At 55.8% G+C, this 25,162-nt stretch overlaps 1 protein-coding gene across 1 annotated transcript in view; it reads left to right on the top strand.

The window, feature by feature from the left end:
- The window catches only part of TRIO (trio Rho guanine nucleotide exchange factor), a 232,244-nt gene that overhangs the window by 164,860 nt on the left and 42,222 nt on the right, over positions 1–25,162 (top strand). Inside the window, exons 35-37 of the mRNA XM_060191927.1 lie at positions 469–712; positions 19,742–20,034; positions 23,288–23,458. Of these exons, the coding sequence (XP_060047910.1) occupies positions 469–712; positions 19,742–20,034; positions 23,288–23,458 (708 nt within the window). The remainder of the gene's footprint in view (positions 1–468; positions 713–19,741; positions 20,035–23,287; positions 23,459–25,162) is intronic.

Below are 25,162 nucleotides of genomic sequence, written 5' to 3'. Positions count from 1 at the left end.
GGCACAGGCACCCAAGACCCGCTGTGGACTGCAAAGGGTGGCGAGAGGCCCAGCTCCCAAGTCCTTTGCTTGACCTTGGAAAATGGCATCAAATGGCGTTTGCCTGCCAAGTGAAATAACTTTGTAAGATTCAGATAGAGAGAGTTGTGTTGTCTTTTTTTGCCTGAAAAACACTGAGATGGGGCCAGGGAGAGAGGGCTTAGTGGTCAAGGACAGGACTGGCAGGCCCAAGGTCCCAGGTTTGAGCCCTGGCACTTCCGTGGCGACGATGGTCAGGGAAACAAAAGCCACTAGACATGTAATGGCACCGTCGAACACACAGGCGGGGGAGGGGTCCCTAGCCCTGTGCTCCCCACCCCAGGAGTTTTGGGGTCTGAGTGGGCTGCCGGAGGGCTGGTAGGGATCCGGCAGCCTGACGTCCGTCCGACCCTCATCCTTGTCGGCCCCCCCCCCACCCCCCCCCGCCAGCTGTCGGGCGGCTGCGAGCTGACAGTGGTGATCCACGACTTCACGGCCTGCAACAGCTCGGAGCTCACCATCCGGCGTGGCCAGACGGTGGAGGTGCTGGAGCGGCCCCACGACAAGCCCGACTGGTGCCTGGTGCGCACCACCGACCGCTCCCCCGCCGCCGAGGGGCTGGTGCCCTGCGGCTCCCTGTGCATCGCCCACTCGAGGAGCAGCATGGAGATGGAGGGCATCTTCAACCACAAAGGTAGGGCGCCTACCATGGCCCCGGGGCTGGTGTGTGTGTGTGTGTGTGTACACGCATGTCACCCACTGCGTGGGCTGTCAGCACCCGGGGCTGCGGCCCAGACGATCCCTGCATATGGGGGAGACCCACAAGGTGGGGGTCACTGGGGCATCTCTGTGTTGCTCCCTCCTCCCCCTCTCTCTTCCTCTTTCCTTCCTCTCCTCCCCCTTTCCCTCTCTCCCTCTTCCCCTCTGCCCTTCCCCTCACCCCCTTTCCTCTTCCCTTTCCCATCTCCTCTCCCTGCCCCCACCCCTCCTCCCCCCACCCCTTCTCTTTTTCCTCCCACCTCCTCCCCCTTCTTCCCTTCAACCTCTTCCCCCTCCCCCTCCCACAAAGCACACGGGATGCCCAACTTTTCACTCCCCCCCAGTCACCCCCACACTGAGACAGACTCTAGGTGTGCTGGGCAAGTCCACCTTCTACTGAGGTTTGAGTCCCTCCCCAGCCCCCACCCCCCCACCTTGAGACCAGCTGGTGTCCATTCTCCTCCTCCTCCTCCTCCAGCTGACATCACTCAGGACGACGGCCTCGGCCCCTAGCAGTGCCCCTTCGTGCGCTCGGCCCAGCGTTCGCGTTCCCGGGTCCGCTGGTCTGCTCATCAGAGCTCCGGAGGCGCTGGGCGTTGAACCTGGGGCCCCGGCATGCCCAGCGTGAGGAAAAGCCTGTCGTACAAACCACTGTGCCCCCTCCCCGGGTCGCTCCTGAGAGAGGCATCTCTGAGTTGAAAGGGGGGTTGTGAACCAGAAGCCACTTGGCTTTCTGTAACGACCCCCATAGATAAAGGCCACGGGCTGGGGACACAACACAGTGGTTCAGCAAGAAGCCTGGCATGCATGAGGCTCTGAGGTCCCATGTTCAGTCCCCAGCACCTCCATCAGCCAGAGCTGAGCAGGGTTCTGGTAAAAATAAATAAGTAAAGTGGGCCAGGCAGTGACGCCCTGGGTTAAGTGCACATGGTATGAAGCAAAGGGACCAGCTACCCCCGCTCCTCACCTGCAGGGGGTGAAGCAGGTCTGTGGGTTTCTATCTCTCTCTCTCTCCCTCTCTGTCTTCCCCTCCTCTCTCAGTTTCTCTGTCCTGTCCAATAAAATGGGAGGAGGGGGAAATGGCCACCAGGAGCAGTGGCTTCTTACTGCTGGCACTGAGCCCCAGGGTTATCCTGGAGGTGAAAATAAATAAATAAATGAATGAATAAATGAATAAATGATGGTAAAGGCAATGATGGAAAGATGGAAAGTGTCCTCCCCCCGCCATGTGTGCTTGGAGGCCCAGAGGGCTCATCCGGGGCTCCTGGCCAAGAGCCTGAGTGTCTGTCCATCCCGGCGCTGTCCCAGCCCCCAGTGCTCCTGTCTGACCTCATTGCTGCCCTTTACGCTGGCTCCCCTGTTTCTCTCTCTGTTGTCACTTCTGTGTGGGGTCCGCACCCCACTGCTGGTCCCCCCTCCCCCCTTAGGGAGAAGCCCATCTGCGACTTTAGACCCTCTTAGGAAAGATGTGTCCGTAGCTTCTAGAGAAAACCCAAGACGGCTTTTCGCCCAGACCAAGCGGGGCTTTGAGTCACAGCTATATTCACGTCTGCCGTGACTCCGGCAGATAGCCAGCCCCTCCCAGTTTGGGGGTACATTCACGATCAGTCTTTTGGACTCGAGAGAACGCCCCCTATCTTCTGCCACCTGCAAATCCCTTCTCGGGTAGATCCAGAATGTTCCGGCTGCCCCCTGCACCCAGCATCTGGGCTCAACCCGGGGGTTAGTCACAGCGAGGTGCTAAATAGGGCAGCATGGGAGATGGCTCCTGCCCAGCTCCCCCTCCTTAATTACACTCCCCACCACATTCCGGATCCTTGGGGGCCCGAAATATACCCTGATTGTGGGGCTCAGGACGTCAGGCTTTTGTCTCTCCAGGAATCCAGAGAGAAAAGGCAGGGTGTTTTCAGACTGGAGCATCCGCTGGCCTCTCTGGCCCAACTGTGTGTGAATCTGGGCAGTGGTGGGTGGGTGGGTGGTCCGCTGGGTGTGGCTGTGGCCCCGGGTTCAAGGGGAGGGGGATGATTGGCTTCTTCCAGGTAGGCTTGAACCCTGGAGTTGGAGTTGAAAAGGAAGTGCTGTGACCTCTTTTTATTTTTACGCTTCTCCTTCACCTTTTCTCCTTTTTCTTTCCTCACTCCGTGAGCGGGCACTGCAGCGGGGCCTGCTCTGAAGGTGCGTTCTGAACTGCTCCCCGGTGCACTCAGGCCGGCCGAGGGAGGGGGAGGGCTGTGTGTGGAGCCCCTCAGCCCCGACCTGGAAGCTGTGCTGAGCCTGTGCTGCCCAGGGTTCTGGGACATGCTGGAACCACCACCCCCATGCCACCCTCATACCCAGGCAGTTTTTGCTGTTGCCAGCTAACAGTCTATACAAAGCAGAGGCCGAAGACCCACCCCGGCCCCCTGAGAAATATTCTTTAAAGATGGGCTACAAAGACAGGGAGGGGACGAACTCAGTACTGCATGGCAGCTCCTGGTATTGAACCTGGAGCCTCTGGAGCCCATCTGGTGCACTAGCCTTGGTTAAGTGCAGGTGGTGCTAAGTGCAAGGACCAGTATAAGGATCCCGGTTCCAGCCCCCGGCTCCCCACCTGCGGGGGGGGGGGGGTGTCACTTCAGAAGCTTTGAAGCAGGTCTGCAGGTGTCTATCTCTGTCTTCCCCTCCTCTCTCCATTTCTCTCTGTCCTATCCAACAATGACAGCATCAATAACTACAAAAACAAGGGCAACAAGAAGGGAATAAATAACTATGTAAAAAAAATCTTTAAATTATATTCATTTGGGGCTAAAAGTTTTTGCACCCCTCCCTATCCCTATCCCCCTCTCACTCATCCCCAAATCAAAGCATAGGAAGAGGCTTCCTGGGGAGCTCCCTCCACCCCCAGCCTACCTCCTGGGCCCTTAAGGCAATTTTGGACCCAGATCCCGAGCTCTCTAAACTTGAACAGAACTGGGACATCACAACCACATCTCAGCTGGCAGGAGCTGGCAGGGCTGCTCTGAATATTTTTTTTCTTTTTAGAACACTCTTGTTTGGGTTGTTGTTGTTGTTGTTGTTGTTTTCCCCAGGAAATGCATCTGGGAGGTACTGTCTCAGGTGGCAGACTACAGTACATCTGCGAGTCACATCTCCCATCTCCTCCCGCCCCCACCCTCTCCTTCAGCTGATACAAACCCTCAGACCCTGGGCCTGAGAGTGAAATGTGAAAGAGGAAATGGGGGTGGGAGGGAGGAGCATGTGAATGTTGGGTTTGTTGCAGACACAGAGCCAGGGAAGATCCCCTGGGCTTCGAAAGGATGGGGGGGGGGGAGGGGGGACATGGGACACGGATGAAAAGGAGCCTCTCTTGGGCCTCTGGGAAGCCCCCCTGATATGGTACTGGAGCTCGCCCACAGAAAGGTGCTTTTGTGGCCTGGCAGGAAGCTGAGTGCTGAAAGGAGCCCGGGTGGGGGCCAGGATTTTGCTCCCAGGAGGCATCTTCTGTAGAGTCCAGAGCTGGGCAAAAGCAAAGGCCTGCTGACAGGAGCGGCTTTGTGTGTGGAACCCCAGGAACTCAGGACCAGCTCTGCAGACTCAGCTCAGAGGGGAAGGCGGGGTGGGGATGGGGGCTGGAGGGCTCAGTCCCCGTGTTCAGGAAACCTCAGGGCATCCCCAGCCCCCAGACTGTAGGCTGTGGTGACGGGCACATCCAGCACAGTGACGGAGAGAGTTTCCCGCCTCTGGGAAATAGGCCTTTCCCACCCAACAGCTCCTCTCTTGACCGGGGAGCTGGCTCAGCGGTAGAGCACAGGACTTGCACGCAGAGGTTCCTGGGTTCAGCCCCCGGAGTGGTACTCTGGTCTCTCTCTCTCTCCACCTGCAATTGCATGTAAATTGAAAGCAGACCGGAGGCACCGAGACAGGATTTCCCAGCGCCCCCCACGCTCCCACCCCCACCCACCAACCCACCCCCCACACACACACACACACACACACGGACGCCTCTCTGATGTCTGCACCACAGGCCTGTCTAGCTGACCAGGCATCTGTCGCTCGCCCCAGCTAGGATTCTTCTCATGGGGCTTCTGTCCTCGCCTAGCTCAGCCCCCTCTTCCAGACCAGCTGTACCATTCTCTCCTTCCTCTGGGTCCTGGGCATTCAGGCCCCTCACTGCCTGGCCAGGCTTCCTGCTTGGATGCCTCCTCTCTCTCCAGGCAGACACCCCCAGCCCCCGTCCACTGCAGCCCCCACCGCCACCACGGCCGTCACCTCGTACCACCCACACTACAGCTTCCAGTTTCCTCCTGGTCACCTGCTTCTGTTGAGACCCCTCCCTGTCTGATAGAAGTCCCCAGGCTCTGTCTCCTCCTCCCCCCCTTCCCCTCCTCCTCCCCCTCCTCCTTCTCCCCCTCCTCCCCATCTCATCTCCCCCTCCTGTTCCCCCTCCTCCCCTCCTCATCTCCCCCTCCTACTCCCCCTCCTCCCCTCCTCATCTCCCCCTCCTCCTCCTTCTCCCCCCCCCTCCAGCCCTTGCCCTTGCAGCCACCCCCTGGGTCCTGCTCAGCTGAATGTGAGTTCAGACTCCCAGGAGCTGACAGCACCATGGACAGCACCTGTGTGTGGAGGGGGGGATCTTCCATGGATGGTAGAGCAGTCAGTACCTTGGCTCCTCTCTTTCTCTCTCTCTCTCTCTCACCCCTCTCTCTCTTCCATCTCCCCCCCTCTCCATCTCTCTCTCTCTTTCTCTCTCTTTCTCTCTCTGTCCCTCTCTCTCTCTCCCTCTCTCTCTCTCTCTCTCTCTCTCTATCTATCTATATCCCATCTCTGTCTCTCCATTTCTTCTCTCAATCCCTAATGGCGCTGCGAAGGGAGAAAAGAACCTCAGAATTCAAAACTCTTTTCTGGAAGCTTTCTCCTGCTTCCCGTCTCCTTCTCGTGGCCTGTCCCCCTCCCTCTCTCTCCCTGGTCTCTCCTGCTCACGTCTGCTGGTCTGGAGTCTCTGGGTTCTGTGGGTCATCCAGCCATGGCTCCCTCAGGGTACTGGGGTCATATGATGCCATTACTGCAGACGGGTCTCTTTTCCTCACTTTATAAAGGACCATCTTACACAGCCAGTGCTCTGTCCTGTCACATTGATGGGAAGGAAGGGAGGAAGGAGAAATGGTAGGCTACCCCCTCCCTTTATTTCCTTGTTCCTTTTGTGTCCTGCCTTCCTGGGACAGAGGTGAGCTTGACAGCAGGCCGTGGAGAAGCGTCCCTGGACTTTACTCATCTGTGAGCAACCTCCCTTTTCCTCTCTGGAGAAGAAGCTGTTTCTCATATCGAGTGACTCATTCCCCCGTCAGCCCTTCCTCCGCTTTCTCTTATAATTAACGGCCCTGACTTGGCAGTCTCCTGTTTTTGGAATAGGGCAGAGTGAAATATATAATAAAAAGGGGAAAAAAAGAGTAAATGAAACCCAAGAATGTCGATTAAGTTGATTTCCTTTGGGACATCATTTTTACAGCCTTTTTTTTTTTTTAAGAGGGAAAGTTATTTGGTAATAATGCTCTCTTTCTCCCTCTCTCTTTCTCTCTCTCTCCCCCCCTCCCCTCCTCACTCACATAAAAAGTGCTCTGTGCAGAATCCCATCTCTTGCCTGCTCAGGAATCTAGCCTGGGACCATTTATAGACGGGAACGGACATATGGCCTGTTGCTCTTTTGAGAAGAATGTCAGGCATAATGTGGGGCCATAAATCCCAGTTCCCATGTTGCAGAAGTCATGTTGAGGGAAGTTTCCAAAGCTGCGTTCCTTGGTCACCAGGATTCGTCCCTTCTTTTTCAGCCAGCATTGTTAGTTTTCAGAGCACTTTTCCGGGTCCTGATTGGCTTACACTCTGAAAGAAACCAGAAGCCCCTCCCATCTCACAGTTTGTTTTTTTCTTTGACTTTTGTATTTATTTATTTAGTTAGTTCTCACAATGTGAGGGAGAGCCCAAGGTTTGACTGTTTATTTTTGTTTTGTTTTTCCCCTGAGGAGCTAAGAAAGACGCATTTTCTTAGCATTATAGCAGACACCACCATCAATGGGCCCACTTAGACCAGCAGATTTAAGAGCAGAAGTGAGGAGGGCTAGTTTTTCAAGATCTGTTTGATCTCAGGGGCGTGTGGGAGAGGGCAAGGTACCCATGCCTGCAAGGTGTGAAGAGTCAGCGAGCCTCGGGCCTGCACATCCTCCACTCTGCCAGCTGACTGGCTGGTTTATAAAGAGAACTCGAGAAGGTAGCAGATGGTTTTGTTAAAAAAAAAAAAAAAAAATGAAGGGGGGACAGGGAGATATCTCAGCCTTAGAGCACAGGACGTCCATGTCTGAGATCCCAGAGGCCACAAGTTCAACCCCTGGACTGGCCCTATGCCTCAGCTGAGCAGGGCTCTGTTGTCTCTCTCTCTCTCTCTCTCACACACACACACACACACACACACACACACACGCACACACACACGCACTAACGCACATCTTTGGCCTGACGAAATTACTCACTTGAGTAGTTTGCTGCTTTATTTACAAGGTGCACACCCCAGGGTCAAGCCCAACTGTCGCTGTATTGAAGGAAGACCGTAATGCCATGGTCTCCTGGTTGGCATGTCAGTCAGGACTGGAGTCTCTCTCTCTTTCTCTCTTTCTACACCTCTGTATCTTTTTTTAAATTTTTTTCCCCTGAAAAATGTGTTCACTCATTGCACAGAGGCGGACTTGAACCCAGGTGCTTGCACATGATCGCATGTGCACTCAGCCGGGTGTGCTGCCGCCTGCCTCTCTGTAGCGAATGATAATAACCCGCCCTTTAAAGAAAGAAAAAAGAGGTTTGAACATGTGGCACGGCCTCACCAGAGCACTCACATCTCCATGGACCAGGTCGCCACTTGGTGTGAGAAGACTGTCCCGGGGGCTGGGGAGACAGCACAGTGATGTGTAAAAGTTTTCATCTCTAAGGTTCTGAAGTCCCAAACTCAGTCCTCAGCACCACCACTGGTCAGAGCTGAGCAGGGCACTAGGAAGGAGGGAAGGAGGGAGGAAGGTATGTGCAAAGGGAGGGAGAGAAAGAGAGGGAGGAGCTGGAAGATATTCCAGGTGAAAAGAGAAATATTAAATTCTGGGGAGACAGCATAACGGTTCAGCAAAGAGACTTTTCTGCCTGACGCTCTGAAGTCCCAGGTTCCATCCCCAGCACCACCATCAGCCAGAGCTGAGCAGGACTCTGGTTCAAATAATGATGATGATAATAATCATAATAAACAATGAAAATGAATAAATAAACTCTTGGGGGCGCCGGTGGGGAGATGAGAAGAAGCCAGGGAAGACGGAGAAGGGGTGCAGCTGGCCAGGGGGACCCATACAGGGTTCGGGAGGCCAGAGGCCACAGGCAGCGCTGAGAGAAAGGACTAGAAAGAAGCCTGTGTGCATTCAAGGGAAAGTGTCCAGTTTCCACAAAGGGAGAAAGAAGGGCTGAGGCCGGGCGGCGGGCGGGTGGCCTTGCTGTGCTCTGGGCGGCTGTTTCTCCGAGGGAGCTGGGGCGGGGGGGGGGGGGGGGTGAGTATGTTTTTAATAAACGGACGGCGAGGGCTGGCATTGCTGTGCAATGATGTCACTCACTGCTCTGCTGGACCGATGACAGACCGTTTCTTCCCTTTATCAAGTCCCCTCGGGAGTCAGCAGAAGGCGGGGTTCTGGGAGGGAGCCCACATTTTACATCCCCCCTACCCCCCCCCCCCCCCCGCAGGCAGAGCAGGAACATCTGGCTCCCTGTGCTGCCTGAGAATCTCCCCGAGCTGCAATTAGAGGCACTGTGGTAGAATGTGAGCCCTTGCCGGCCTTCCCACACATGCAGCCCCAGAGAGGGGAGGGAGAGAGAGAGAGAGAGAGAGAGAGAAGAGCAGAGCGGGAGGGGAGACCAGAGAAAGAGAGAGGAGAAGAGAGCAGAGAGGAGAACAGATGAGAGAGGAGAGAAGAGAGCAGATTGAGGGGAGATCAGAGATAGAGGAGAGCAGAGAGGGAAGGGAGACCAGAGAGAGAGAGGGAGAGCAGAGAGAACAGAGCAGAGAGAGAGAGGAGAGAAAGGAGATCAGAGATAGAGGGTAGAAGACAGAACAGAGGAGAACAGAGCAGAGAAAGCAGAAAGAACAGAGGGGAGAGAAAGGGAGAGCGCAGAGCAAGGCGCCAGCAGAGAGGAAGGGCTGGCCATGGCCGGGCTGGGGGCCAGCAGCACCCCTGGAGCCCCCGCGCCCACCCCCTCCTGCCCCTGAGCCTGGTGAAGGCACTGAGGCAGCCGGTGCCACCAGGCAGGGGTCGCTCCAGCCAGAGTTAGGGACCAGAACCAGAGACCTTGAGGCTCCCCGCCTGGCTGAGCTCTGGGACACCATGCCCAACAGACTCAAGCACCCAGACTCCCTGGACCCGCTGTCCTCGGTCAGCTCAGGGCCACCGGGCCCCTGCAAGTACTGGATCCTGGACCTAGGTACTCCCAGCTCTGCGCTTAGTCCTCCCATCCGCTGCCGGGGCTGTTTTCTTTGGAGTGATTGTGGGAGTGGGGAGTGCTGTGCTTTGTGCTTTCACACTGAGACCTGTGTGCTGCTGTGGGGGGTCTGGGAAGATGGAGTGCAGGGTCTGAGTGTTGGGGGGGGGGGCTGCCCTGGACCATCCCCAAGTGCTCAGCAGCGGGTGCGAACAGGGAGCCACCCCAGGACCAAGTCCCACTTTGTGTGTGTGTGTGTGTGTGTATGTGTGTGTGTGTGTGTGGCAGGGGCGGGGGGCGGGGGGACAGACGACAAAGTTTGGAGGTGTTTCAGCCCAGAAAGTTCCAGGGCCTGGCCACCCCTACCCCTCCCATCCCCTGCTCTGTGTGGGGAGCTGCAGCAGCAAGTGAAGACTGAGGGCGACAGCTCAGCCGGGAGGGCGCAGGCCTTGCTGTGAACACCACCCAGGTTCAGGCCGGGGGTGGAGGGGGGTGGCTCTGTCCTCTTCGGGCTGTCTGTTTCTGTCTGAAAATATCAGCCCAGAGTGGTGACACCCTGCTGACAACAGACAAAAAGAAAGTCTGTGACAGAAGCTGAAGCCTGCAAAGCTCTTGTGAGGATGGGGAGGGCACTGCTCTAAGGAAAGGCTGCAGGGGTAGGGGAGCGAGGGGACCCATACAGAGCATCCTGGCAGTGACCGTGACCTCTGACCCATGCCCACCTGCAGAGCTGGCCAGGATTTCTGTCCTGGCCAGGAGGCGAGTCCCCCCCCTTCCTCCTCCCCTCCCTCCCTCTCTCTTTCTTACTCTTTCTTCCTCTCCCCCTCTTCCTCTCTCGCTCCTCCTTCTCTCCCTCTCTCTCTTCCTTTCTCTCCTTCTCCCCCCCCTCCCTCCGTCTGTCTCTCCCCCTTCTCTCTCTTCCTCTCCCTCCCTCTTTCTCTTCTTCCCCTTCCTTTCTCCTCCACTCTCTCTTCCCCTCCCTCTCTCTCTGCTTGGAGCAGGCGGTAAGATGAAGCAGAGAGTTTGGGGGACCCCTCCGGCTCCTGAGAGAAGGGTCCCAGGGGAGGGGGCTCCCACCAAAAAGCGGGGGAAGCTGTGGGGGGAGAGGTGAGAAGTGGCGCTGGAGCAACGAAATGACCCGAACTGAACTGCGGGGCCTGAGCGGGTGGGCGCTGACCGTAGCAGTCGGGGGGGGGGGGGGGGGGGCTGCGCAGCCTTGGCTTTTGATGCTATTTCTTCTTTTTTGGGATTCACAAAGCTCTCGGGACACTACTTGGTTTATTTTATTTATTTACTTATTTCACTTATTAATGAGAAAAAAAGGATTGAGAAAGAACAAGACATCCCTCTAGACCGTGTGCACCACCTCCCAGACCACACGCTTATATCTTTTTTTAACGTGACCGGGTGATCGCTGGGGCTCAGTCCCAGTGCTGCTTATCTTCTGCTCCCAGAGTCCTTTTTGTTTTCTTTCTTTTAATTTTATTAGGTAGTACAGAGATCTTGAGAGAGGAGGGGGAGAGGGTGGAGGTAGGTAGCATAATGGGTATACAAAAAGACTCTCATGTCTGAGGCTCCAAAGTCCCAGGTTCAGTCCCCTGCACCACCATAAGCCAGAGCTGATCAGTGCTCTGGTAAGATTAATTAATTAATTAAAATAGAGGAGGGGGAGATAGAGAAAGAGAGAGAAAGACAGACACCTTTCAGACCTGCTTCACCAGTCATGAAGCTTCCCCCCAGCAGGTGGGGAGTAGGGGATCGACCCTGATCCTTGCGCATGGCGACGTGTGCGCCCAGCCACATGAACCACCACCCAGCCTCTTGTCAGGAGGTTTCTTTGAAAGCCACTGGTACTCATTTCTAGCCTGTGCCTGTTAGTGGCATTGTCCATGGGTGTCCTCCACGCCCCCATCTTCCCTCCCCCCCAAAAAAAAAAATAGTAAATAAAACCCCGAGCCAGGCCTGGTCCTGAGGAACCGCTGTGGCTGGATGACCTGCCTGGGACATGAACCACTGTCTCCGTTGAAAGTGACTCTGACAGAAACCATTGCTCATGGCCAGCTTGATCACAAGGCCCAGCCGTCACCCCACCTCACCCCCCACCCCCACCCCCCTGCAGCTATGGGTCCACAGTCTGTCTCTGTGTTTGCAGAGGGAGGTAGGAGTGAGCTGTGAGCGGAGAAACCCTGACACCCAGAGGCCTGTCACCCCGAGTTCACACTCTGAGAAGGGTTTGAGGGCAGAACCCAGGGAGAGGCGTTTCAGTCCTGGCAGTCTTCTCTTTCCACAGCAGTTGCTATGGAGGGACATTTAGCAGGCTCAATCTTTCTGAAGCCTGGGGGGCAGAAAGAGAGAGAGAGAGATGCCATGATACTCCCGGTACCCCTTAGAGTTCCCAAATCCTCTCCAAACCCCTGGTGTCACTAAACTCCAAGCTAACAGCACACAGGGTTCAGTCAGGCCAGTGCAGGTCTGGGAAGAGACGATCCAACCCAGCACAGCCGACATGAGGAGAATCCCCCGGTCTCTGCGGCGAAGGAGAGGTGTCGATTTTTCTCTTTTGATTTTGACACTCCCTTGGGGAGGGGTGGATCCATCTGCCTCTCTCAAGCCCACAGAATAATTGCAAGACTTGTCTTCCAGATGCCACAGAGATCTAGAGAAGTGACATTTAAAAAAAAAAAAAAACCACCATTCCTGATTTTATTCTTTAGTTAAAGTGATGGGGGTGGTGGGAGTTGGGGGAGATGGCACACTTCAGATTTGGAAAGGGGAAAATGGTGATAGTTAATATTCCAGAAGTAGGGGTCGGGCGGTAGCACAGTGGGTTAAGCGCACGTGGCACAATGCGCAAGGACCAGTGTAGGGATCCTGATTCGAAACCCCGACTCCCCACCTACAGGGGAGTCGCTTCACAGGCGGTGAAGCAGGTCTGCAGGTGTCTGTCTTTCTCTCCCCCTCTCAGTCTTCCCCTCCTCTCTCCATTTCTCTCTGTCCTATCCAACAACGAAGACATCATTAGCAATGATAATAATGACCACAACAATGGTAAAACAACCAGGGTAACAAAAGGGAAAAAATGGCCTCCAGGAGCAGTGGATTCGTGGTGCCCCGGCAATAACCCTGGAGGCAAAAAAGAAAAGTAAAAAAAAATATTCCAGAAGTTGGCAAGGACCCAGGTTCAAGCCCCCCAGTCCCCGCCCGCTGGGGGTTTGAGGGGGAGAAGCTTCACCAGGGGTGAAACTATGCTGCATGTATCTCTCTGTCTCTTTAATATTTTATTTATTTGATAGATTTTGAGTAGAGAGGAGGAGAGAATCCACCCCTCCCAGCAGCCATTTCTCCTTTTTTTTTTTGTTTTGTTTAATTTATCTTACTAGATAAGAGAGAGAGGGAGCTTCCATCCAGCAGGTGGGGAGCAGGGGGCTCAAACACGGGTTCTTGCACATGGTGATGTATGTGTTCAACCCGGTGCACCACCACCCGGCCCTGGAGTGCTGTTTTGTTGTTGTTGTTGTTGTCGTTTTTCTGAAATGATAAAATATGAGAGAGTCAAGCCTCTTACACGGTGCTAATCCAGATGCCCCTCAGCCACCACTCCTGCAGTACTGAATGAAAGGCTCCGCCGCCCACTCCATTGGGTAGTGCCCCAGGTTCGAGCCCGTGGGAAGTTTCCACGCTGGGTTCATAACTGTCTCCAGCCAGAAAGCAAAGCCACTTTAAGTCTTTCATTTGTTCAGGTGCAGGGTGAGGGCGGAGGAGAGAGCTCAGCATTAAGAGTGCAGGACTTGTGTGCCTCAGACCCCCAGGTTCAGCTCCCAGCCCCACCATCTGCCAGAGCTGAGCAGGACTCTGTTGTCTCCCTCTCCCCCACCGCCCTCTCTCTCTCTCTCTCCCTCTCGCATCTCTTTCTTTAGTGTTTTGGAGTTTGATCAGTGACCCTTCCTCCCTTGTTCTGCCCTGGGGAGAAACCCCCCCCACCCCCAGCCAGGGCCCCCTCTCTGGAATGTGCTGTCTGAGCAGATGCCTTCCTCGACGGCTCCAGGGGGACCCAGGATTTATGACTCTGTCCAGGTGCTCAGGGCAGGAGCGGGGGCAGCTCAGAAACCCACGGGGACTCTCCATCCTGCTTTCCCATCTCCCTGGAACTGGTGGGAGGGGGCAGGGGGCTCCAGATGTTCCTGGCTCCCACGTGGCACTGGACAAGCTGAAGCCAAGTGGATCTCCCCCCAAAACAGCTGCCTGCAGCTATGGGTTCACTGTAGTGTAATAACAACAATAATGAAGTTCACAAACGGAGCATCCGAAAAACCAGTGGCACTCAGAATCTGATCAGATTTAGACACGCCCTTCTAGTCTCTCTAAGACCGACAAACGCGTCACTTGGTGCTACTTTTGTTCATGCAGCACCAGAAAATGAACCCAAGACCTCGCAGGTGTGTGACACTCACTGCCTAGTGGCCTCACTACTCTGTTTTTTGAGTTTTCTTTTTTAGAGGTTGAAGAACAAGAACAGAGACAGAGAGTGCAGAATTCAGCCCAGCACCATCCATGGAGCTCCCCCTGTGCTGCCTGTGATACTGTCAGGTGGTGCCAGGGCTCAGACCCAGGGTCTCGCTGGTGCTCGTTCGAGCTGCTGCCCACCTTCTCACATGCAAGGCTGGGAAGAGTTTCCAGGGGCAGAAATGGCAGTGGGCACAGGCAGGAGTGCTCCTCAGGGCTGAGGGAGGGGCTGCTGCTGGGACCTTCTGAGACACAATACCCCACACACACACATACCCCTTTATCGCTTAGAACCTTCGCTGTGGGGAGTACTGCCCTCCCCCAAGTAAAGAAGGGGCCTTTACGGAGGAGAATGACTGGGATTATTATGACGACAGAGACCATCTCTCTGTCCTTGGCCTCTTGTCTCCAAGCGGCTCCCCTCTGCTTGGAGAAGGCTGTCCCCCGTCCCCAGCAGAGTGCCCTGTCCCCCACCCCACCTGTGGAGAGTCCTGCCCTGAGGTCATAGGCACCAGGTCACTTTGTCTGTGCTCTCTGGTTGGTGGCATGGTTGTGTGGTACTCTGGGAGAGAGGAGGGGGGAGGGAGGAAGGGGGAGAGAGTGGAGCGGAGGGTTTCTAAGAGACCAGAGAACTGTGAACAGGAGACTCCAGTGTCAAGTTCAAGGGTCGTGAGATGGGCCAAGGTGGGAGCTCACGCCCAGAGTCCAGTCCTCACACAGGCTGGCCTGCCCAAGTTCAGTCCCTGACACCACCCTAAGCCAGAGCAGTGCTCCGACACCCACACCCACCCCACCCCTGCCCCCCCACACTATCTTTTGCAAAAATTCTCAAGTGAACCTTTCACTTGATCGGCCGAGCAGCTTTGGGACTGTGTGGAGAGGAGTCCCCTGCAGCAGAACCGTGATGGAAATTCCTTACCAGCCCCAACCTCCTGTCTCTTGAACCCAGGGGCCCAGAGGCCTGTGAAATATGATGTATTTGCCCTGTGGTTTGGGAGTGGGCCGGGCTAGGGGGCTGTCTGTTTCCCCTGCTCTCTGCAGCTGTAAGTCTCCCTGAACGAATAGCCCTGTCCCTGGAGAGCCCGGCTTCCGCCAACCTTCGGGTTGCACTCATTAGTCAAGAAGCTTCTGGTGCGACACCCCCCCCCAGAACATTCCAGGGCAGGAGGTGGGGGGGTTACTCCCCCCTACGCAGTGTGATGGCAGTTGGGTCTCCAGGCAGCCCTGGGAACCTTCCAGAAGCTCAGCCAGAGACCAGCCCTGTGTGGGCATTCGCAAATCTGGTCTCAATTGATGAGAACCGGCCATATCTCTTATCACAGGGGGAGCTGGAACCACGCGTTCCAGAGAGTTCTGCCCACCGTTTTGTGTGGGATGGTTGGTGTTTGCACACGGGCAGGGGTGAGGAGGGTGGCTTTGTCAGTCAGACCCCGTAGGCCCTTCAGCTTAGAAAGTCTGCAGGTCGGCCTCCACCCACACACACCCAAAGCTCTTTGATTTCCACTCTGAGAAAGAAGGCCTGAAAGTGGCCTTCTTCCCTCCCTCCCTTCCTTCTTTCCTTCTTTTTTTTTTCAAACTGTGATTTTTTTTAAAAAAAAATAGTTTTGTTTATTTATTATTGGCTAGAGACAGAGAAACTGAGAGGAGTGGGGGGGGGGAGATAGTGAGGGAGAGACAGACATCTGCAGCCCTGCTTCACCACCCGTGAAGCTTTCCCCTTGCAGGTGGGAACCAGGGGCTTGAACCTGGGTCCTTATGCGCTGTGATGTGTGCGCTTAACCAGGAGCGCCACCACCTGGCCCCAAAACTGTGGTTTTATGATAAACATTTACTTATTTGTTGGCTAGAGATAGCCAGAATCAAGATGAAGTGGGGAGAGAGACAGACAGACAGAGAGATACTGTTCTTTTCTATTTTTAACCAGTGGCCAGACGGCTTTCACCAAAAGCATGAACACTCTCTGCAGAGAGTAAGGCCCCTCCCCAGATCTCGTCCTCCAGATGAGCGTTTCCTCAGCAGCTCAGCAGCGTGTCCCCATCAGAGACACTTGTCTGCCCAGCACCCCTGTCCCCCGGCAGCTTGAGAAGCCCAGAGGGCGAGCTCAGACGGATGTGCATGTGTGCTCTTCCCACAGCCACCGTGCCTCCGTTTAATCCCAGGAGGGTGAATCTGGTCTTCCCAGCCCTCCCTGCCCCTCACTTCCCCAGGAACGACCCAGACAAGCAAGAGTCTCAGTCAGAGGTGCATCAGGACTCGGAGACTGGGAGACGCCACTGGGGAAGTACTCTCTCTCCGTTCTCCTTGTCTCTGCATAGGAGACACCAAGATACCTTCCTCCATTACACTGTTGGATTGGGGAGGGGGCACACACGAGGGTTTCAGCCCTGGAGCCGGTCCTCTCTCCTGCTCCCACCGGGTGGTGGTGGGGGAAGGGGAAGTTTCCCAGAGTGGGGGGGGGGGACAGGGAGGGTCTCTTGTCTCTTTCTGATGACACTTTAGAGGATATGAGTGTCCCACCTACATCTCCAGGCCCTGGCTCTATTTCCAGGCACAGTATTAAAGAAAGGGGCCAGGAGATAGCCAGCTCATCTGGTAAGACCCACCTCTTACCAAGCGTGAGGACCTGGGTTCAAACCTCAGCCACCACCTGGAAGCTTGGGATGGTGGGGAGGGGAGTTTCATGAGTAGCGGATGTCTCTCTTCTCTACCCCCACCCCCGTCTCTCATGTTCCTTCTGGGAGGCAGAGCGGGTGGGGAGGCTAGTCTGTCAGGAATATGCAATAATGTAGGTGCAGAGGCCCAGCAATAGCCTGGTGGCAACGAATTAGTTAACAGAAAGTTATTAAAAGGTGCTTTCAGAGCTAGTGAAATGGCTCACATAGATGGAGTGCTGGTTTGCCTGATGCATCGTCCAGGTTCGAGCCCCAGCCCCGACACGCTGAAGAAAGCTTCCATCCTGTGGTGTTTTTAACTACCTCTACCTCTTTCTACCTCTCTCTCTCTCCCTCCCCCTCCCTCCTCCTCCCTCTCTCCTTTCCCGTCTCTCTCTAAAATTAACAGCCGTAGACAGTAATAAGGTGATTCCAGAAACCTGTGCTCAGAAGCACTGAGACTTGTGCTAGCCAGATCCAGAGACCCTCCCTGTGAGTCAGAAGGCTGGGCCCAGGGAGAAAGCTCACCCAGCTCTTATCCCAGGTTCCAACCACAAGGGGGGGGTCTGATACTGTGTTCTTTCTCTTTCTTCTCTCTCCCCTCCCACCCCCCACCCCGCCCCCCGTGAGTGAAAAAGTAGCCCTGGGTGGTGAGAGATATGCATAAAGGCCCAGCTCCACAAAAAAAAAATAAGTAAGTTTCAGAATGGTGGCTTTGCGAGTTGAAGTGATTTTTGTGAATGTTGCAGGCCTGTGTCTCAGATTCCTTGTAAGTTTGGGGGACAGGGGGAGCAATGAGAGGGAGAGGCCTTCCCTTCACACGGTGACTGACTGACTGCAGCACAGTGGGGAGGCGTCTGCATGTGTGTGTCTGTGGGGGATGTGTGTCTGTGGGGAAGGGGTGTCTGGGGGTGTGTGTCTGTGGGGATATATGTCTGGGTGTGTGTGTGTCTGTGGGGGGGTGTGCCTGTGGGGGGGTGTGGACACCCACATCCAGTCTCCAAGAACAGAAAGATGGAGGGGGTGTTCCCACCCAAGCCCATCTCCCCAGACTCTGCTGTAAATGGAGCCGCCATCTGCTCAATCTCTTTCCCATGGGGTCCACCTTCCCCCTCCCCCCCCCGCCCCCCCGCCCCCCCGTGTGAATTCCCGGCCGGGGCCTCAGTCACTGAGTGTGTTTTCTCACGCCAGAGCCCATGTGGTCTTCATTAGGGGCCTCGTAGAGCTGGGCCGCTCTGGGGGTCTCCGGGTGGGGGTGGGGTGGGGGGCCAGGGGGCGTCCTTATAAAGAAAGGCTGGGAAACTCATCTCTCTTCCTCCATGTTCCTCCGTCAGCCTGGAAAGCAAACCCTGACCCGCCCTGTATATGGTTCAGGGTCCAAGGGGCTCTGGGCTGGTGTTCTGCACCACGTCCCACGTTTCGGTCACGGCCCAGATGTCTCTCTCTGCCTCTCCCTTTCTTTCCCCGTCTCCTCAAATTTTTCTCTGTCTGTATTCTCAAAAAGAAAAAAAAAAAATCAGAGGAAAACGGCCGTCAGGAGCCGTGTATTTTTCATACAGGCACCAAGCTTTGGTGATATGTAACCTTGGTGGCCATAAAAACTTTACAGCAGTAATTCAATTGTGCTTATGATGATGATGTGGGTGGTCATGGCACCAGAGATGATGGACCGGGAAAGGCACCTGCATTGCCACATACAGCCCAGATCCGAGCACCAGCACCACGTGGGAGGTGCTACAGCATTAGAGGAAGCTCCATCTTCTGTCTGAGTTGTCTCTGTCTCTCTCGGTCAGCACCCGAGGCAGCACCTCCAAGGCACTTACTGTCAGCTGGGATCCCCCCAGGCCAGGGAGTGCCCTGCCCACTCCAGGTGCTGCCACAGGTGTGGGACAGAGAGAGGTGGGGGTGGGGGGCAGAGCCAGGAGCCCAGTTTGCCTCCGAGACACACAGGACTGTGAGCGAGGGAAGAGTTCCGGCATCTGTTTACACATATTATGTCTTCCACGCAGCAGGTCTGCACTGGGCGGGGCACCGGACGGTAATTAGACGGTCCCTCCACCCAGCCTGGGGCTCAGAGCAGGGTGGGAACTGCCACCTTCTCTGTCTCTCACAGTCACAGCATCCAGGGATTAAGTCCCAGGCTGCTTAGGGACAGGGCGGCCGCCAGCACACTGAGCTGAATCCAGACACAGGTGTCTGCACCTGGGACCCCGGGACTAATCCCAGTGGGTGTCCAAGACTTCAAAGCCGTGAGAAGACAACTCTACTTCCCAGTTGGTTTCCCACCCAGCAGGCCTCCCCCCTCTCAATCCAGAGCTGCCTCACCCCCACCCCACCCCCGCGCCACCATAACACACCTAGACGGCTGTTCTGCCTTTGGACGGAGGCTCTTGTGGTGTTTCTGTGCCGGGAGTGGTTGCCATTCGTCAGGAGTCGCTGCACTTGGCCTGAGAATGCAGAAGCCACGGCCCAAGTGGTCCAGGAGGCCTGTGGAGCTGGGTGGGTGGAAAGACAGACAGACAGACAGACAAGATGATGGGTGAACAGATGGTTGGTGAGACAGCTAGAGATGATGCTAGACAGATGACGGATAGATGGACAAGACAGGATGGATAGGCGGGCTGGGTTCCAGACTTCCTCTTCATCCTCTCCCTCTCACCCCCCCACTTTGTTGTGTTTATTTTTAAAGATAGATAGATGGATGTTAGGTGACTAGGTAGATCTTAGATAGGATGATGGAGATAGATAAATTGATAGATGGATAGACAGATGATTGCTAGGTGAGTAGATCAGATAAATAGGTAGAAGGGTAGCTGGATGATAGACAGAATAGGTGGATGGATAAGCAGGGCAGATGATAAGGCAGACAGATGGACGATAGATAGACAGATGACAGGTAGGTAGATGATAGGTAGGTAAGTATATGGATAAACAGGGTGGTGGATGGGTGGGTGGCATGACCAGGCATCCACATCCATGACTTTGACTCTAGACTCTCTTGCTGCAGAGCCTGACAGGGTCAGATGTACCCTGGCTCACCCACTGTGCTTGGCTCTTGCTCACGGAGCGCAGGTCACCCTCACCCTTTCTCTGGCAGGATCCCTTTCACGCAGGTCCACCTCGGCTTTCACCGCGGAAGCGGGGGACGGCCTTCTCCACCTCTGTCCCCTCCACATCTGTGTGTCCCAGCTGCTGACATGTCCTTTCTGCAGACTTGGGGGTGGGGAAGGCCACACACCGATCTCCCATGACAGAGATCTGGAGGTTGGTGGGTGCCCTCCCCCCACCGCCTAACGGGATGCCCACGGCCCCTTCCCACACGCCTTGTCTCCCCCCAGACTCGCTGTCCGTGTCCAGCAACGACGCCAGCCCTCCAGCCTCGGTGGCGTCCCTGCAGCCGCACATGATGGGGGCTCAGAGCTCTCCGGGCCCCAAACGCCCCGGCAACACCCTGCGCAAGTGGCTGACGAGCCCCGTGCGGCGGCTGAGCAGCGGCAAGGCGGACGGGCACGTCAAGAAGCTGGCGCACAAGCACAAGAAGAACCGCGAGGTGCGCAAGAGCGCGGACGCCGGCTCCCAGAAGGACTCGGATGACAGCGCCGCCACCCCGCAGGACGAGACCGTGGAAGAGGTGGGTGGCCCTGAGCTGGGCTTTGAAGCCTTTACTTTGAGAGAGAGGGAGAGACCTCAGCCCTGCCCCTCCCTCCATGGGGCTCCCTGGGTGCTGTGCATGGTGCTGAGAGAGGAGAGACCCCATAGCCCTGCTCCACCCTCCATGGGGCTCCCTGGGTGCTGTGCCTGGTGCTGAGAGACAGGAGACCCCACAGCCCTGCCCACCCTCCATGGGGCTCCCTGGGTGCTGTGCCTGCTGCTGAGAGAGGAGACACCCCACAGCCCTGCCCACCCTCCATGGGGCTCCCTGGGTGCTGTGCCTGCTGCTGAGAGAGGAGAGATCCCACAGCCCTGCCCACCCTCCACGGGCTCCCTGGGTGCTGTGCCTGGTGCTGAGAGAGGAGAGACCCCACAGCCCTGCCCACCCTCCATGGGGCTCCCTGGGTGCTGTGCATGGTGCTGAGAGACAGGAGACCCCACAGCCCTGCCCACCCTCCATGGGGCTCCCTGGGTGCTGTGCCTGGTGCTGAGAGAGGAGAGACCCCACAGCCCTGCCCACCCTCCATGGGGCTCCCTGGGTGCTGTGCATGGTGCTGAGAGAGGAGAGACCCCACAGCCCTGCTCACCCCCCATGGGGCTCCCTAGGTGCTGTGTGTGGTGCTGAAAGAGGAGAGACCCCACGATCTTACCCATGACCCTTGATAGAAAGCAGAAGATGAAGGTAGCTAGCATAATGATTATGTGAAGAGACTCTCATACCTGAAGTCCCAAAATCCCAGGCTCAATCCCTTGCACCACCATAAACCAAAGCCGAGCTTTGATTGCTCTGATAATAATAATAATAAATAAATAAATGGTAGAGGATTATAACTACCTGTACCACCCCCACCCCCCTTCACCCCACGTTCAAAGACATGGGCCACCCTGAGGTCTGATCCCATAATGGGAGGTCCCCACCACCCTGGGAGGCATGTCCACTATCCCTAGTTACTTCTCCTTCCTGTTTATATTGGCATCTTCTCCTGCATAGGAACACCCAGCTGCTGAGTAGCCTGGAGATGGCTCAGCAGGGAGAGCACACACCTTAGCATGTGTGAGTTCATGGGTTCCAATCTGACACTGCAGGGGTGCGCTGTGGACGGCATGGGGGTCTCCGTGGATGATGCAGCAGCCTGTAGTGTCTCTCTCGCTCTCTCTGCTGTCTCCCTACCTGTCTGCCTCCCCCCACCCCTTTCTAAATACATACAACAAAAAGTAATAATGCCAGGGGGGCCTCCTGGGCATGTAGCCATATGCACGAGGCCCTGGGTTTGTGTCCTGCTGGTGTGTTAAAAACTGGGTGGGGGGCAGGTGGTAGCACAGTAGGTTAAGCACACATGATACTTAGTCCTTGGACTGGCGTAAGGATCCTGGTTTGAGCCCTCAGCTCCCCACCTGCAGGGGAGTCGCTTCATAGGCGGTGAAGCAGGTCTGCAGGTGTCTATCTTCCTCCCCCCTCTCTGTCTTCCCCTCCTCTCTCCATTTCTCTGTCCTATCCAACAGCAATAACAATAAGAACAAGGGCAACGAAAATGGGAAAAATGGCATCCAGGAACAGTGGATTTATAGTACAGGCACTGAGCCCAGCGATAACCCTAGAGGCCAAAAAAAAAAAAGAGAGAGAGAGAGAGAATACACCCACTGGAGCATCTGGGGAGGGTTCTCAGGAGAGCACACACCTTGCACATTTGAGGCCTTCAGTCAGTCCCAGGCATTACACAGGACAGAGCAGTGCTAGGTGTGTGTTTCTCTTCCTCTCTCTCTCTCTCTCTCTCTCTCTCTCTCTCTCTCTCTGTCATAGAAATCTATGTCAAGGTGTGGTCCAGGAGGTGGCACAATGGATAAAGCATTGGATTCTCAAGCGTGAAGTTCTGGGTTCAATCCCTGGCAGCACATGTACTAGACTGACATTTGCTTCTTTCTCTCCTATCTTTCTCATGAATAAATAAAATCTTTGAAAGAAAGAAAGAAATCTTATGTGAAGGGGAACACATAGCTGGTGTGTTTTGCTGACCAGGTCGTGGACACTGGCTCATTGTCAGCTGAGAATTCTAGTTTCCTGGGGGGGGGCAGGGACAAGGAACATGACAAGGAATATATGACAAGGAACAGGATTCCTTTTGTGATTCCCAAGCCGGGCCAGCAGTATGAGAAACATCTGTGAGGGCTCCTCAGTAGTTTTAAATGTATTACTTCCCTGCCCCCTTATGGACTTAGAAAGGCAAAGACAGTAAGATCGATACTGTCTCGTTTATTTTAGATGTAAGTTTTCTGCTGATTGGTCTGCTTATCTTTCACAAGAGCAGTCACTGGGATATGAGTCTGACTGCCATTCTTATCATCTGGCTGTGTTTTGGGGGTGCCCTTCGGGGGGGTGGCATTCCCAGAGCATTACTGCTTTAGGCTGTCTTGTTCAGATGTAGAGAAAGAGAAGCACTCCTCTCTGCCAGAAAAAAAAAAAAATCCCACGTTAGGAAACAAGGGAGCTGGGTGGCAGGAATGCAGGGAAGTCGCGACCAGTGGCTCAGCCGCCAAAGTGCCCTGCTTTCAGGTCCTGGCACCACCTGGGGGCACTATGGATAGTACCAGAGGAACTCCATGGGTGTTGGAGTACGGCTATAGTGTCTCTCCTCTCTCCAGTGCCCCATCTCTCTCTCTCTCCTCTCTCTCTCTCTCTCTCTCTCTCTCTCTCACACACACACACACACACACACACCATCGAAATAATTGGATGGGGCAGGCAACTCGGCAGTATGGAAAATACATAAGGTCCTGGGTTGTTCATTATATATGTGTGTGAGCTGGGTGGTCCTGCACCTGGTTGAGCACACACCTTGCTGTGTACAAGGGCTCGGGTTCAAGACCCCTGGCTCCCCCCTTGCAGGGAAATGCCTGAAGCAGGTCTGCAGTTGTCTCTTTCTCTCCCTCTCTATCTCCTCCCTTTCAATTTCTCTCTGTCCTGTCATGTAAAGAGAGAAAGGAAGGGAGAGAGACAAGCCGCCAGGAGTGGTGGCTTCACCATGTAGGCACCAAGCCCCGGTGACACCCCCAGCGGCAAGTCATAATGAAACAACCCCAGGCGAGGTCGGCAAGCGAGCCCTCCGCCCTTCGGGGTGGGTCCCGTCCTAGCTGGGCCTTTGAGACCCCCCCCCCCGGGCCTGGTGTCTACAGCCTGTCCCGGGAGCCCAACCCCGGCCCAGAATCTGACCGTCCCTCTGTCCATCTGCCTGCAGCGTGGCCGGAATGAGGGCCTGAGCAGTGGGACATTGTCCAAATCGTCGTCTTCGGGCATGCAAAGCTGCGGGGAGGAGGAGGGCGAGGAGGGCGCCGACGCCGTACCACTACCCCCACCCATGGCCATCCAGCAGCACAGCCTCCTGCAGGCCGACGCGCAGGACGACAAGGTGGGCGGGGGACCACGTGGGGTGGGGTGGGGTGGGGTGGGGTGGGGGACTACAAGGAGACTCAGGACCCCTCCCATGGGGGGGCTGCATAAGGCCTGCAGTGGGGGCCCAGGGCCTTAGCCGCTGGGAGCGTCTCTTGCTTCCCACCCCACCCCCCCAACTATGGGTCCCTGGGCTGCAGATGGGGACCCTGTTCTTGGGTCTTTGACCTTGCTTCTTCTCTGGTCAGCATTGATTCACCGTGATTCCCCCATCCTGTAGGGTCCCTCAGTTTAAGCTGGGGGGGGGTTGCTGCCTTCCCACTGCCTCAGTCCCCTGTGCCCCTCCACACTGGCAGGACAGTGACAGCTGTGATCACTAGTCTGTGCCAGTGGAGCTGTCATTTTTTTTTGGGGGGGGTTTCTGCAGGAAGCAGATGTTTGCATCTGTTCTGCTGGTTTTGCAGCTTCCCTCCCTCTGCAGTGCCCACAAGGCCGCTCACTGAGTTGACTGGACTTTATGGTCTGCCGCCACCAAGACAGACAGCTATAATGCCCTTGGTTGACAGCTCTGATACCCAGTGACTGACAGCTAAGGCTCAGCAATGGACAGCTCTGAGGCCGAATGATTGGCAACTCTGACAGCCAGGGACTGGAAGCTCAGACCCAGTGATGGACAGTTCTGTGGCCCAATGATTGACAGCTTTGAGGTCTGTGATTGACATCTCTCTGAGGCCCAGTGACTGATAGCTGAAAGGTGGGCAGAGTTTCCACAGGACCCCCCCCCCCCAGGCCTTGTGGGTCAGGCAGGAGCATTTAGCTCAGCCTCCAGACTGGAGTTGGGGGGAGCATCTGGGGTGCAGGCAGGAGCACCCAAAAAGACGCCCCAGCACAGAGCAGAGTCCCCAGACGGGAGGCCAAGTCCTCACTGAGCCGAGAGCTTTTGCCCAGAGGTGGGAGGTGCATACCCCTTCAGAGAGAAGCGGGCAGGCTCTGGGGGCTGCCTGTCGGGGGCAGAGATCTCTAGCAGTGCTCCCAGAGTGTCTCTGCCAGGTGACTAACCTCTGGTTTCGTTCTGTTCTCTCCCTCCCCCCACCCCCGTGAATGTTGGCTGCAGCATTATGTAGATCTTTGCCCCGTGTCCGTCTGGGCTCAGTTCCCCTACCTCTCCATTTGAATGGTCTGTCTATCTGTCTGTCTCCTCCGCTTCCTCCCCAGCCTCCTCAGATCACACCCACAGTCTCTGTGAATTTCGGGGTGCCCCCCCATGAATGTAAGAGCCACCCTCTGTCTGCCTTAGGGACTCGCACTGGGGACAGCTCGGTTGCACGTGTCCCCAGCTGCTGCCCTTAATATGAAGCCAGGTTCATATTACACACACACCCCCACCCCCAGCTCCCAGCGACTGAGCGAGTAATCCGCAAACACCCCGCGTTTGCTCATTACTGAAAGCTGGGCTCAGCAGTCCCGTGCCCCACCCCCAGATCTCCTGACCGTCACCCACTGTACCCCCAGTTCTAGCTGTAAGTGGTAGCTTGTGAGGCCACAGAGCTCCTGTCCCTCGGTACTAGTCACCAGGAAGGTGGACGGCACAGAACATGGTGAGCGAGTCCCCAGCCTGCCCCCATATGGTCAGTGACGCCCCACCTTCTCTTTCTGGAATTTTAACAAACCTTCCCCCCCTGCACTCCCCACCCAGTACCAAGGAGTCTTCTTTACAACCTTT

This window comes from Erinaceus europaeus, chromosome 5 (genome assembly GCF_950295315.1).
Source record: "Erinaceus europaeus chromosome 5, mEriEur2.1, whole genome shotgun sequence".
NCBI lineage: Eukaryota > Metazoa > Chordata > Mammalia > Eulipotyphla > Erinaceidae > Erinaceus > Erinaceus europaeus.
This window is presented reverse-complemented; position numbering and strand designations above follow the sequence as displayed.